This window comes from Schistocerca gregaria, chromosome 9 (genome assembly GCF_023897955.1).
Source record: "Schistocerca gregaria isolate iqSchGreg1 chromosome 9, iqSchGreg1.2, whole genome shotgun sequence".
In the NCBI taxonomy this organism is placed as follows: domain Eukaryota; kingdom Metazoa; phylum Arthropoda; class Insecta; order Orthoptera; family Acrididae; genus Schistocerca; species Schistocerca gregaria.
Window position 1 is genome coordinate 133,343,443 of NC_064928.1, and position 15,254 is coordinate 133,358,696.

Sequence of the window (15,254 nt, forward strand, 5' to 3'; positions counted from 1 at the left end):
GGCATTGGCGTATTCTGTCTGTTTATATATCACTGTATTTGAAATCACATGGCTATACCAGTTTCATTGGCGCTTCAGTGTGTGTGTGTGTGTGTGTGTGTGTGTGTGTGTGTGTGTGTGTGTGTGTGTGTGTGAGAGAGAGAGAGAGAGAGAGAGAGAGAGAGAGAGAGAGAGAGGGGGGGGGGGATTACTCTTTCATATCTTGTGCAGTTTTCCTTTTGAATGGTCCTGGTGATAGGAACTGCATTTCGGGGCAATGAGTTGAATATTTTTAAAGCGAACATTGAAAAACTATCTTGTGTTCCAGACAGTAGACAGCTTGGTATATCAATGTTCCTTTCATGACTATGTATGTCTTGCCTCATGAAGATAACACCTTGGTTTTCTTTTACACTGATATGGCATAAAAAGACGTACTGGATGTAGATTGTCATTATTCCTAATTGGGTGAACATAGGCTTGCAGTGCTGCAGTATTTAGCTTGATGCAATGATTCTGACTGCTTTTTTTTAATGTAGCACTGCCACATTCTTGCAGACTTCAGAGTATCCCCATCACAGTAGGCCATGATTGATGTGGCTATGAAATAATGCATAATGCACTGTTATAAGGTATGTGTCAGCTAATACACCTTCTGTTCTCCTCAGAAGGCATATTACTGTACGTGCAAACTAAGTTGACACTCGGCGCGGTGGCTGAAGAGAGCGACAGTGGAGGCATCTCCCATTTACAGTCGTTCCCATAAGCCACGGCGCCGAGTGTCAACTTACTTTCTGCAGACAGTTCATCGGAGAGCTGGGAGCACACATACACTGTTTGCTCATTCATTATTAATTTGCTGTCAATCAGGAATCCCAGCAGTTTGATAGCCTCCATATTATCATGGTATGCAACATTTGTAAGGGTGCATGTTAGATTTTGTTGTGTTATTTCTTCATTCGTGTCCATTTTATTGTCGAAGAACCATTCTTTGATGTTTTGTAAGATCACATTTGTTGTTTGCAGAGCTTGTGCAGCAGTTTTTGTTTTCGCAGATTATAACAGTGCACTGGCAAAAAAATAAGTTAAAAGCTATGTGAACGATTGGTGCTGTACAGACAAAACACAGAAGGAAACATATACTGGAGACTGCCCAACCGAATGAACTGCTGGACAACGAAATATGCATGTGTGGTTGGACATTTAAAAAAGTAAAATTCGTAATGTCTTGTCGATGCCGAATTCACTGAAGACATGATACATGCACGGATTGAAGGAGGATAGAACTGTCTCTGTTATCTTCCTTGAGTTATTTAGTGAGATTACAGAATGCATAAATCTGGCAAATCAGTCGATTATACACTTCAGAAAAGTTGTAATAACATTTTGAGGGATCAGACCACCTCTACGGTCGCAGGTTCGAATCCTGCCTCGAGCATGGGTGTGTGTGATTTCCTTAGGTTAGTTAGGTTTAACTAGTTCTAAGTTCTAGGGGACTGATGACCTCAGAAGTTAAGTCCCATAGTGCTTAGAGCCTTTTGAACCATTTTTTGAAACTAGTAAAGCATATAGGAAGGTGTTTTGTACTGAGTGACTAAAACAGTCAAACAACACTTGGAAAATGTGCCTCTGTTTAACGGTTTTCTTTAAATTTAAATAAGAAACTCACGTATTACAATGAGCCAATAATAGCAACCAAAGCATTAAGCCGTAAAAGTGATATGTAAAATTTACCATAAAGAAAGTGACATTTATAATAAGTATCCTTTACTTCCAAAGCAATTCGTATTTTCTCCTTGAGTTTCATTCTTCTACACATATTTCTAGTGCACACTGTGCACATTTTTATAAGCGGATTCTAATAAGCAGAGGTTAGTTACTGGAAATTTCTTGTTTGGTATTAGTGTAAGATCTACGGTCTCTATTGGATTGGATTGGCTTTGTCAATAATGATTTTTGATTCTGTCATCAAATACCGCCACTTTCGAAGTCAGTTCGTTAATCTAAAAAGCCACGGATTCATGTCAGCAAATAACAACTCTTTTTTCCTTCACATTTTAAATTAAACAAATAAACTGGATTGTTCTAGTGCGTAGTTCTGTTGCTTTGTTGTCTTTGGTTGTCGGTATTATTAAAATCCACTGCTCCGGTATGTCTTCATTTATTAAAATACAATCTCTGAAAAGCAGTTTATTTGGAGGCGTACGAAATCCAGTGCTGTGTTTATCTAGGTTTGTTATTTTGAGTATGCGTATGGTGTCCATTGTCATGTAATCGTATCGTGTTGAGAAGTTATTTGTGTGTTCGAAGTTTGGTTGCGCGATTACTTGCTAGCTGCAAGCAGTTATTATTATTGTTGTACTGCTACAAATTATTAGATTGTTGTAAAAGACGTCTCCAGGACTATTACGAGTCATAACGTCTCAAAATTGATGAAAATGCGTCCTAAAATAAGCTCCCTTCGTTGTCTCATACCATTGTTATGTATACTGTCTGATGTTTTGGATTCCGGAAGAGAAAAACCGGTACATTAACTTTGTAATCATTTATTTGATGGTTTCAGGAGAATTAGTAACATCCAGTAGCGGTATGTAATTTCACTGATAAAATAAAACCATTACCGTCGCACCCCTCCAGTTCTGTAGGACTACGGTTTTGTTGAATGCTCATTTTTAAAATTGAACTGCATTAATAATCCCTTTTATGTGTAATCATGCTTATTTCTAGACCTCGGTATATTTATTTTATTACGCATTTTATTGCAGTCATGTTTTGCGTGAATTTTCATTGCTCACATCGAAATAATTGTGACACATTGGCATTATTTCATTTGAACCAAGTATGTAAAGATCTGTATTTACGAATACCGGTACATGAAATGTGTAGCTATTGTAATTGGAATTGTGAATAAGTTTTATTTCTATTGTCTTGGCAGCGTAACTATGACTGTGTAGCTAATATCTAAACCCCAGAAAGCACCAAGCTGATATTCTGAAGGGGCTGTGGAATCTGAGAAACAACCAGTATTCAAGAATATTGCTATCAAAAAGATGTTTTTGGGAGTTAATTTGACAAACTTAATCATGATAACCTCATGATACTTATTCAAGAAACTATACTAAGCAATAAATGTGTGTGAAAAAATAAACCTGCTTGGAGTCCAGTGAACAACATGAGCCATAGGCAGTCTATATGGTCATATGGCATCTAGGATATTTTGTTTGTTTCTGTGAAATATTTTGAGTGTGTGTTTTGATCATAATATGAAGTTATTTTTCGTGGCTAGTTGCTTAGACCGCATTGTTTGCTAGGTGTACTTTAAGCCTAGGCCTACTGGAGATGGTGTTCGACTGGGGGAATACTTGTGGCATACGAGATTTTTATTTATTTATTTATTCATCTGTGGAAAATAAATATTGTATGGATGTCGTCAGTTTACAACACATTAGCACACATTTACATTTACAATGAAACAGGCTTCTCATATTTTGTGTAGTTTTTATAACTAGTCATACACACATTTATAATTACGTAATATTTTGGTGATAATGTCATATGTTGCTAATAATCTACATCTACGTTAAATATTCTTTTACAGTATAACAACTTTTACTTACTAAGAAGGTTTTAAGTTTTTGTCTGAAAGTGAGGGGCTCATTTATTTCTTTAATTTCCTGTGGTAATTTGTCATACAGTTTTATCCCATTATAAAATATACTTTTTTGCACCTTTGCCTCCTCCTTTCTATCTAGATGCAGGTGGTGACAAGCTCTTGTTTCATGGTTATGTTTTAGGCTGTTTGTGTTGTATATGTTGAGATTTTTCTTAATGAACATTATGTTCTGAAAGATATACCCACAAGAAACAGTTAGAATGCCTAGCTTTCTAAATAATTCTAGACAGGGGGCCCTGTTGTTGCTGTTTGTTATTATCCTTATGGCTCTTTTTTGTACTTTGAACACAGTTTGTATGTTACTGGCACTTGTTCCCCAAAACATGATCCCATAGCTGAGGACTGAGTGTAGATATCCGTAATATGTTATTTTAAGACAGGTATTATTGCATACCGGTGCAAGGATTCTAAGAGCATAGCATGCTGTGGATAATTTCTTTGCCAAAATGTTGACATGGTTTGTCCATTTCAATTGGCTGTCTACATTCATCCCTAAGAATTTGGTACTTGTTATACATTCTAATTCATTATTATTAACTTTTATTCTAGTGGCATTGTGTTTTTTGTTCAATTGGAAGTTAATATAGTTAGTTTTCTTTACATTTAGGGTTGCTTTATTTTTTAATGACCAGTTGTGGACATCATTGAGAGCCTCGTTTGCTCTTTCTGTGTGTTGTATTTTCACCTATTATTACTATGTTGCTGTCATCAGCAAAAAGTATTTTTTCTCCATGTCTGATACTTTGTGGGAAGTCATTAATGTATATAAGAAACAATATTGGGCCTAATACACTTTCCTGTGGGACACCTATATTCACATTTTCTGGGTCAGACAGGTGTTTTACAATGGAATTGTTTGAAACTTGTGATATCTCAACTCGTTGAACTCTGTTTTCCAATTATTATTTGAACCACTTCTTTGTCACACCTCTTATACCTATTTGCCCTAATTTATGAAGTAAGATTTTGTGGTCAACTGTATCAAAGGCCTTGGACAAGTCTAAAAAGATACTACTTACATTTTCACCTTTGTCCAGTGCTTCTAAAATTACTTTAGTGAACTGTGCTATAGCAGATTGTGTGCCTTTTCTGGGCCTAAAACAAAATTGGTCATTGGAAAGAAGGTTATATTTATTCAGGTAATTTAGCAGTCTCTTTTTGACTAGTATTTCTATTATTTTAGAAAGGATAGACAGTATAGAAATCGGCTTGTAATTCTCTACATTTTCCACGTCTCCATTTTTAAGGGTAGGTATAAGAATTGCTTGTGTTAGGTACTCCAGAAAGTATCCAGATTCGAAAGATTCATTAATTATGTCTGTTAATGGGCCCTTTATGGAATCTATACATTCTTTAATTATGCAGACTGGGATTTTGTCAAGTCCTAGAGAAGTTTTATTTTTTAGTTGGTGTACTACTAGTGCCACTTCCCTTTCTGTAGTTGGCAACAGCACCATTGAGTTTGTTGGCTGGTTCTGAGTAGGTAAATCAGGATGTATGTATGTGTTCATTTACATTGACAGGCTGATCTGTAGACTAGTGTAAACATATATCTAGGATACGTTGGGTTGGTAGGTCATTCCATATATACATTTAAGTACCTATGTGAGGCTCCATTTTCAAATTATCGTCTGGTATTTTCAAGTTTTTAATATGTTTGAAGGATTAATAGAAAGAACATTCTGGGCCCAAAACTACCTTTTCTCACAGAGATCCTGTTAGTCTCTAGCATTTTATTTCTCTAACATTTTCGTGTTATTAGTTACGTGAGCAGCTGATCGGTTCTGTGTCTTATATCTCCACCACATTAAGGGTGTTGTCGTTCATAAGCTTGGTATCACATTTTTAACTAATCCTGTTGTTGGCATTTCAAAGATTGGTTTGGACACAACAGTTCATAACCAGTTCTTTGTCTTGCTTTTCTCCAACCAATCAGTTATAGAGGGGTATGTGGTTTAACATAAACTCTAAAAACAGTGCAGTTTTTATATTAACAGATTGTTACCAGAGGTTAAAGATGTGATAAATGACAAAAGAAAGGGGTTGTGACATTTTGAAAACTTAAAACAAGTGCAATTTGAGGGTATGCCTTCTTAGTCACTGTCCATGTTCTCAGACTAACATGTGAAAATCTTTTTATGTACCGTGATATGTCTTAGTGTTGAAGTATGTTGTCTAGATAACAATAGGGGGAACAATCTTACACGTGAGGTAACATCAGTGCAAGAATCCACATATTAAACAATGAAGTTATTAAGGAATTGTTTTATAAAGAAACAGTATGACTGGTCACTACTGACAGTCAAGGAAGCAAAATCCCAGGAGGCCCTACTGCTGATTAACACTTTTAAAAGTGAAACTCTAATCTTATTTTTCAGAACTATTCATCCTTGTCCTCACAACCTGTCTGTCTATGTGAGGTAGGAACTAAGTTAAGGGGCCATTGGAAGTGTTCTATTCCACCTGTCTCCTTTGCCCCTTGACATAATGGTGTTGTGTGTGTGTTTGAATTGGTTTGTGTTTGTTGAGTTTAACATGTGACATTGGGTTCATTTGAGTCTTGGTTATCACTATGGTAACATGGGCTTATTTGAGTCTGGGTAGCCAGTGCTGCAATGTGGATTTGGAAGTCTTTGCATTTTTCAGCGATGGTTTTTCATGTGTGTGACATTTTGTTAGGTTTGATTAGTTTGTGTGTGTGTGTGTGTGTAGTGGTAGCGGCGGTCAACCTAGGTAATTTTGTTGCAGGCTTTTGTTGGTAATAAACTTTTATTTTGGTTTTATTCTGTAGTAATTATGATGTTCTGTCTGTTTTACATTTATCGTACTTTGGTTGGTTTTAATTGATCTGGTGTATATAGGAGTTTTTGCATTTTCAAGTTGTTGAAGGATTTGGTTTTTGTAGTGTTTTTTTGAGTTATGTTGGTGTGTGAAATTTACATTGTTTTCTTTATTATGATGATTATTATTATTGCTGGGGATATTGAGAGCTGTATTTGAGCTACATAGGTCAAGGGAAATGTCTGATTCTACTCTTCGTAGTTGTAGCTATTGGTTCCTTGGTATCTGGGTTTCCTTTCAGCTGTATTGGTTCTTTGGTACCTGGACTTCCTTTCAGCTGTATAGGTCGAGGGAAACATCGAATTACTGCTTTTCGTGCACTTATGCAGTCTAGGGAGTACATGCACTGATCACGAGAAAATACCTATTTTTTAAGGAAACACGTACTTCTGAACATATAATCATATATATGCACGGAACACCAAAAAAATTTTATTTCAAAATTTGTGTGTTACAGTCATATCTCATGCACTCTTCACCAAAAAAGCACTTATTTTCATTTGGATGAAAAAAAAAAGATCAATTAACTGTCTCAAAATTTTTTTTATCAAAAATGACATATTGCATATGTATGCACGGAATTTTAAAAACCTTTTTCTTTTTTTTCCAAAAAGATGGAATTAATAACAAAAAATTTTCTCAGAAAATCATATTTGTTTATTTTGCACAGATATATATTAAAGCTCAAATCACAGATTAGTTAAAACCAGCTACCTAAAGTTAATTTGCAGCATTAGGATAGATTTTTCAAACATGTTCAATGAAATTGTGGAATGGATTTTCCCCAAATTGTTGACACCAGAGAAATTCCGCCTGGTAGTTATTCAGCATAGCACGGTGAGTTCTGAAAGGCCTTATAGGATTTTTTTCTTTAGCTTTTCGCCAGACTGACTCCATGTGATTTGTGGTTGCGTTTGTAAAGGGATCGACAAAATAAAGCGAATGATTATTAGCCAGATGATTGTAACCCAAGTTACCTATGGTGTTGTAAGTTGCCACAAATCAGAAACTACTGTAGTTCCAGGCAAAACATACTGTTGGAAAATTGGCAGCAAATGGGTAGCATCACGTCGTGGCACAGCAACCATAAAGCTTTGCTTTGTCTCAACGGCATAATCACCAAAGACCCATTGCTCCCGCACCTATGACCTCGATGGTACCTTCTCCTGACGAAGCAGCTCTTCTCTATTTCAACAGTATGGCCAGGGCCTCCCAAACTATCGGCTCAATTAAGAAATATTCATGGCAGATATCCCTACAAAATTGGCACCAATCGACCACAGTGTGCTCACTGCCAATTTTGAGCTCCCTCATTAAAAACTTTTGCCTGTTGAGTTCGAAAGCCCATATGTAAGACAGTTGCAAAATTTTAGACATGTCTAAATGACTGCCATCAAAAAATGACATTTTCCTGATTGAACATTTCTTTCTACAGTCCCTGCCAACGGAGCAGCGCCAAATTTCGCCATCTTTTCCTCTAGTTTTCTCCAGCTTCATCACGTTGCATCCAACACAATACCCATTTTCACACACCATATCGTTCTTCATAAGACCTTGTTGCCTAGCCCATTCTATAGAGCTTCGGGTGTTCTCCGTAACATGGTATAAATCTTCCATTACAAAGTTGCTCAAATCTGGAAAATTTCTCGACGTTTTGGCACACACAGTAATATACGATACTTCAAAACGAACAGCCTCGACAGAAAAATATAGGTTGTTGGGTGCACTGATCAAGATGCGTAACTGTGAGAAACAGGGACATATACCATATGCATCAATGTGCAAATCCAACAATAGCTATCATGGTTAGGATGTATGAAACTGTAAGCATTACCTATGGGTAAAGAACTCTGTGAAGAAATATATTTTAGTGTCTGCAGCATATTGGTATAGCAACATGAATAAGCTGGTGAAAGCAGGGTATTCCGTGCATATATATGCTTATATCTTCAGAAATGTGTGTTTCCTTCAAAAATAGGTATTTTTCTCATGATCAGCGCATGTACCCTCTAAACTGCATAAGTGCCCTTTTCGTTATTGCAGATGTTTTGGGCTTGGTTTGAGCTATATAGGTCAAGTGAACTGTATGATTCCTGCTGGCTTTGTGGCTGTTGCATTATGTCGTAAGTTGAGACTCTTTTGGGGGTGATGTGATGTTTTGTATTGTTAAAATTAGGTTGTCCTTGACCTAGACCCCCTATTTCATTGAAGTGAGATTACTTTCACTGTTTCTATTTTCCTGGAGGTTTGTTGGCATGTGTACATAGTGATAATATTGTCGACATTTTGTATACTCTGGACGTAGGCGTTTCTGTCATATTGATGACGTCGTGGGTCAAAGCAGATGGATTAAATCGGATGCTTCCCTAATGCAGAGTTTTGAAGGTTTCCTATTTCATTGAAGTGAGATTACTTTCACTGTTTCTATTTTCCTGGAGGTTTGTTGGCATGTGTACATAGTGATAATATTGTCGACATTTTGTATACTCTGGACGTAGGCGTTTCTGTCATATTGATGACGTCGTGGGTCAAAGCAGATGGATTAAATCGGATGCTTCCCTAATGCAGAGTTTTGAAGGTTTAATTGAACCTACTGACAGTGCCTTTGACTGGTAGAATGCTACTGATGTGGTGTGTGTGATATCCATGCACAAAACTTCCACACAAATGCATGGGTTGTTTCACAAAGCCGTAATTAGTTTCAACCAGTCAGTGGTTGTCTTCAAACTAAAGGCATGTGCTGAAGCTGACAGTATACAGATATCTGTTTCTACTGTTGTGTTCAATGTTGTTGAGAACAGAATGGAAACCAGTATGTGCCTTTGTCCTAAAGGCGATAGCTGGCTTGTCAAAATCGGATACAGCATTGTGAAATGCTTGTGAGATTATGTCAAAACTTATATAAAAGAATTTTAGATCCTTTATCTCTAAAACAGTATGTCTTTTTTTTCATATTTATATTGCTTCTGCATTATTTTTAGATGCAAGTTGGGGAGCCTATGATTGTTTCGTTATGATAATAGATGAAATTGTCATTGCAGTGTGTGGTTGATTTCGATGAGTGATTTGTATCCAGCATTTTGATGATGTGATAGGTGAAAGCAGACAGTTGGTATTGATAAAAATCAAAATTTCTGTTATGTAAGCTAGGGCTAGTGGGCCAGGGAAAAAACTAATTGGTCACTCAGTCATTTCAGAAAAAAATTGATAGTTGCTGGATGAATTCCCGAATGTTTAATGGGTTTAAAATCATTTTTTAAAAATTTCTACTCTTAACATTTAGAAACAGTGGCTATTTTTTGCATTTACAGGCATCTGTGGTTTTTATTATTATTATTATTATTATTATTATTATTATTATTATTATTCGGTACTGAGTTGCCCCAGACTTTTCAAATAAGAATCATTAACTAGACTACAAATTAAAACCATGATAACCATTCTGAATGTATTCCTTAATATAGGCCCTACTTTTAATGGCTCAAACTTGTTGATTGCAAGCTAAAAAAGCTCATTCTTTAAACTATTTAATTGGATAGATAAAAATTCTACTCATCGAGCAGCGGCAGAACACATACATAAGACAGTTGTAATTGGCAAGCTTCTGGAGCCAGTGGTTCCTTCTTCAGGCAGAAGGGTGGAAGGGAAAGTAATCGAGTGAAGGAGAAAGACTGGAGAGATCTAGGAAAAGGGGTAGAAAATCACCCAGGTCAGAGGAGACTTACCGTATGGGATTAGAGGGAAAGACATTGCTTACAGTAAGTCTCCTCTGACCCGCTGTTCTGGGTGACTTTCCAGATATCTACCCCTTTTCCTAGACCTCTCCAGTTCTCTTCCTTCACCCCTCTTCCGTCTTATATGTGCGAGTTCTGCTGCCACTTGGTGAGTAGATTTTTTTATCTGTCCTAATTGTATTTTTCCAAAGTAAGAGTAATTTCTCAGTATTTATTGTGTTATTACACTACACAACATAACTACTTCTTATAGTGAGAAGCTTACACAAAGTGTACACTATTTAAAAAAATTGATTTTTTGAATTTTTTCATTCTTTGACCTGCAATATCTTTGTAAGGAGAGCAGGTAAAAATCTGAAAATTACACACTTAATGGATCTTCATGATGTCATGCTTAAATTGAAAGTAACGCACAGAAAATATTGTAGGGAAGGCTAACCAAAGACTGCGTTTTATCGGCAGTACTAAGGAAATTGCCTACACTACGCTTGTCCGTCCTCTTTTAGAATACTGCTGCGCGGTTTGGGATCCTTGCCACATAGGACTGACAGAGTACATTGAAAAGTTCAAAGAAGGGCAGCACATTTTGTATTATTGCGAAATATAAGAGAGAGTGTCACAGAAATGATAACGGATTTGGACTGGCCATCATTAAAAGAAAGGCATTTTTTGTTGCGACGGAATCTTCTCATAAAATTCCAATCGCCAACTTTCTCCTCCGCATGTGAAAATATTTTGTTGATACTGACCTACATAGGGAGAAACCATCACCACGATAAAATAAGGGAAATCAGAGCTCGTACGGAAAGATATAGGTGTTCCTTCTTTCTGGGCACTATACGAGATTGGAATAATAGAGAATTGCGAAGGTGGTTCGATGAACTCTCTGCTAGGCACTTAAATGTGATTTGCAGAGTATCCATGTAGATGTAGACAAGCCTGTACAAATCTGTGTGTTGTCTTTCCCCTTCCACCAACATCTGTTAACTCACACTTAGTTAATAATGAGCCCTTGAAGTGTACACTTGAACAATGGAGTCTCAAAATCACGAGAAGAGTTTTTTTAAGTGTTGGTTACTAACCTTGAAAACTCGATAATGCGTCATTTAATTGCCAAAGTCAGGATAAATTTCTGAAGAACAAAAGCAAACCTTGGCAGTTGATGAATGTATAGTTCTTGCTGACTTTTCTGAAAACTATTCCTTTGTTTTTAAAGTGAAATACAAGAGCGCCACTGGGTAAACAATCAGGCCACAGTTTGTCCATGTTATAAAGATCCAGATGAACTAGTCATAGTTTTTGTGTTGTAAATGATTACCTTGAACACAAAACTACAGCAGTGCATGCTTTTCATCTTCAGTCAACAAACTACATAAAACAGCCCGACAATTCCATAAACAAGCTGATGTACTTCTCTGATGGTGCTGCAAGCCAATATAAAAGAAAACAAATATTAACATCTCCTTTCTCAAAGAAAAAAAAGACTGTTGGCTTGGTGCAGAATAGCACTTTTTTGCATCATGCCATGGGAAGAATGAGTGTGATGGCATCAAGGGTACAACAAAGCGAGCCTTCACAAAAGCTAGTCTGCAACGGACTTATGAGAACCAAATCTGGACACCTCAAGAAATGTTCAAATTTTGTAAAGAACAGGTAAAAGGGATTATGTATGTTTCATTAAATGTGAGGAAATACGAGAACTCTATGCCAATGTCTTGGAGGAAAGATTCAAAACTTGTCAGAAGATTAAAAGCACCTGATCTTTTCATTGTTTTATACCTCAGTCATACAACTTGCTCAACTGTAAGTTCACATCAAGATCCTCTGATAGTGAATGTCATCACTGTGGAAAACTTGTACCACTGACACTTCAAAATAAGGACATAGTGGCTAGTGTCTATGGCGAACAGTGGTGGATTGACAAAGTTGGTAACATCACTCGTCAAAACCAAGATGAGGATTTACATTTTACCAGCACCAAGAACCTCATTAAAAAAATTTGAAAAGGATCAATTTGAGAGGCCTGTTAAAAATGCATTAAAGGAGTTGTCTTCTCCCCTGGAATTTACGACTGTGACTAGGCGAACATTTAACCCAGTGCCCAAAATGAATGAAAAAATATCTCTGTTGTTCAATAAACAACATAGTAAAAACAAATAGGTTGAGAACAGGATAATGTAATGAATTGTCTCATGTTTTAAAAGAGTTATCCTAGATATTTTTAAATTATCTAATTTATACACTTTTTTCATCAGCCCAGATATTGCAAACATTAAGAAACATATTTTTTACTCATATTTGTAATTTTTTTTTTGCCCACGGAATCTCAAGGTTGAAATTTATACAGAAGTTTGATATCATAAAGGTCTATAAAGTGTGTAATTTTTAGATTTATATCTGGCCCATTAACAAAGATATTTGCAAGCCAAAGAATGAAAAAATTCAAAACACTTGTTTTTAAGTATAAACGAGGAAAAAAAAACAGTATCTGTACAGAGTAGTGTAAAAGCACAAAATGTATTAAGGCTAAGAAATTAGTCTTTAGAATAATAGTATTAAAAATGGTTTTTTTAACTTTACAACCAACAACTTTGAGACATTAAAAGTGTATTAAGAAATACATTCAGCAGGGTGACCGTGGTTTTAATTTATAGTCCAGTGTCTGCTGAAATAAATACCTCTTAAGTGAAAGGTCTGGGGCAATCCATTACTGAATAATTAAAAAAACCACAGACACTTACAAAAGTGGAAGAATGCTTGAAGCCTGAAACAAAAATGGCTGCTATTTCTAAACGATAACCAATAATTTTTTTAAAAAATATGAATTCTTTCTAAGAGGATGCAGTTGTCTCTCTTTGTAATTTTATGGCTTTCTCAGGTATGTTTCCCTTTGGATACAATTAATTGATAGTTTTATGGTTTGAATTGTGTACGATCTTCCACGGCATGCCTGTATTTACTTAATAGGCACACGTTTCAAAATCCAAATATTAGATCATTATTTCTCTGAAGGACACATTGTTTCCAGTATAAATCCTAGATGCAGAATTGTATTGTTTACATTGTGACTGCAGCACTATTCTTCTCTCACCTGTTGTGTATAAATATTTTTGGAATAATTTTAACATCTGTTTAACAGGACACTAATGACAGCAGCAGAGAAGCTTGCTGCCGTTCCGGATGTGGATATCGACCCAGAAGGAACATTTAAGTATGTTCTAATACGTGTCTTTGGTCCAGAGGGTCCTGATGGCAAAGAACCAAGCAAATTGGTGGTCAGTAACTGGTAAACTAATATTTGGTCAACTTTGTGATACATTATTATTTGAGAGACAGTCCTTAGCATCATTTTTCAATTTTCTCAGTTGAATTTTTCTTTTGATGTCGGTGACTTGCAATTGGGAATTGTAGCCTAAGGTTGGTTGTTATCTGCATAAAATTGTGTTTCAGTGTTTACTGTTAAATTGGAAGTGAGATGGTGGATGGTAATAAAACTGAAAAAACACAAAACATTTTTACTGAAACACTGTTGAACTACACAGTTATGACCCTGTGTGTTATGGTATCCTTGCCAGATAGCGTTGACAGAGGACATGAAAAACCATTCAAAGAAGGGCAACTTATGTTGTTTTATTGCTAAGGAGGGGGAGTGCTCCATGGACATGAAGGGTGTATATGACCTGAGAGATCCGGGAAAAACCCGGGAATTTTTTCATCCATGAGAAAACCGGGAAAGACCCGGGAATTTATTAGAATTCTCGAAATTTTTCAATTTTTTTTTTTCAGTTCAATTTTTGTAATTTTGATTGGTAAGAACTGATACTCTAACTAAGGATATTACTGTGTTCTGATACTGCAGCAACAAAACATGAACAAAAGAAAAAACGAAAGTAAAACTTAAATTGCAAGGGAAATGCGCCATATACAGGAGCAAAACAGTGCTCATACAAGTGTCTGCCAACAGCAAAATGTGTCAAAGACTTTAAGAAGACTGTACAATGCTTCGTAACAACAAATTGCCTCCACTGAGCGTGACGTCACAACTGTTTACATTAGATTCATTTTAGCAGTTACGAGCTGGATCGTGCTCGTGCACAGTTGAGTAGTACCTTCTCCTGCTCCTGGCTGCAGAAATGTGGCTGTTGGCTGTGTAAGCAGTCAGCAAGCAGCTAGATGCTACTGGAGTGCCCAAGCTGCCAGATTTATGCATGCGCAGGAGGCCCAAATCTAGAGGAGGGAGGGGGGGGGGGGCAAATTCATATTTTGAGGGGAAAAAACCTTTTTTCACAAAGCGACTAGCATCCAGCGCACATTAGTTTGTTAGTTTATCGATTATTCATATGACTTTGAAACTCATCCCTGTCAGTTTTTGAACATTTTTAACACATTCGGAGGGTCATTCTATGTCAGTTCAACCGGGTGCTCCAGCTCGTAGTCTCAGATTTGACTGAAATTCAGTACACTAATTCTAACATGTGTGGAACACTCGTGTAAACAATTTTAAGTTCTCCTGCCAATTAGTTCCAGAATTATGCCTTGTGAAAGAAGGTGGTGAGACTCGAAAATTGAAAACCGCATCTGGCAATCTTATCTTCAGACCCAACTTCATGTCTTAATAACTTTGGAACTATTTCACACAGTCCAGTGAAATTTTCCCAACCCAGAAACATCCACTTAGAGAACACACACTATGAATCAAAACACCAACAACATATTTCTGAGGGAAAATAAAAAAATCCAAAATATGATTAAAAAAATGTAATGCGTGAAAAGGTACCCTCTGTGCCAAATATAATTCACACAAAAGGGTACTTTTTTTGTGGTAAGCATAATGTAGCCTAAACACACACAGAACTCATATTGCCCGCATCAGTCTCACAAACAGAGTTACATGGACACGAAAATTCAAAAATTTGAAAAAAATTACCTGAAAAACATGGATGTTATAAGTGTGGTAGCACAAAAGGGACAAGTGGCATCCAAGCCAAATTTCACACACTGCGTAAGTAGACCATAATGATATATAT

General features: G+C 36.5%; 1 protein-coding gene across 4 annotated transcripts in view; it reads left to right on the plus strand.

Annotated features, from left to right (window-relative positions):
* Window positions 1-1,826: 1,826 nt before the first annotated feature.
* The window catches only part of LOC126292023 (sex-regulated protein janus-A-like), a 37,651-nt gene continuing 24,223 nt past the window's right edge, over window positions 1,827-15,254 (plus strand). The window contains exons 1-2 of one of the 4 annotated variants that reach the window (XM_049985818.1): window positions 1,827-1,850; window positions 13,367-13,502. In XM_049985818.1, coding sequence (XP_049841775.1) covers window positions 13,374-13,502 — 129 coding nt within the window. In that variant the 5' untranslated portion in view covers window positions 1,827-1,850; window positions 13,367-13,373. Of the gene's footprint in view, window positions 1,851-2,065; window positions 2,211-2,312; window positions 2,567-13,366; window positions 13,503-15,254 lie in introns of those variants that run through there. The other 3 variants (XM_049985817.1, XM_049985816.1, XM_049985819.1) reach the window with 3 other exon arrangements.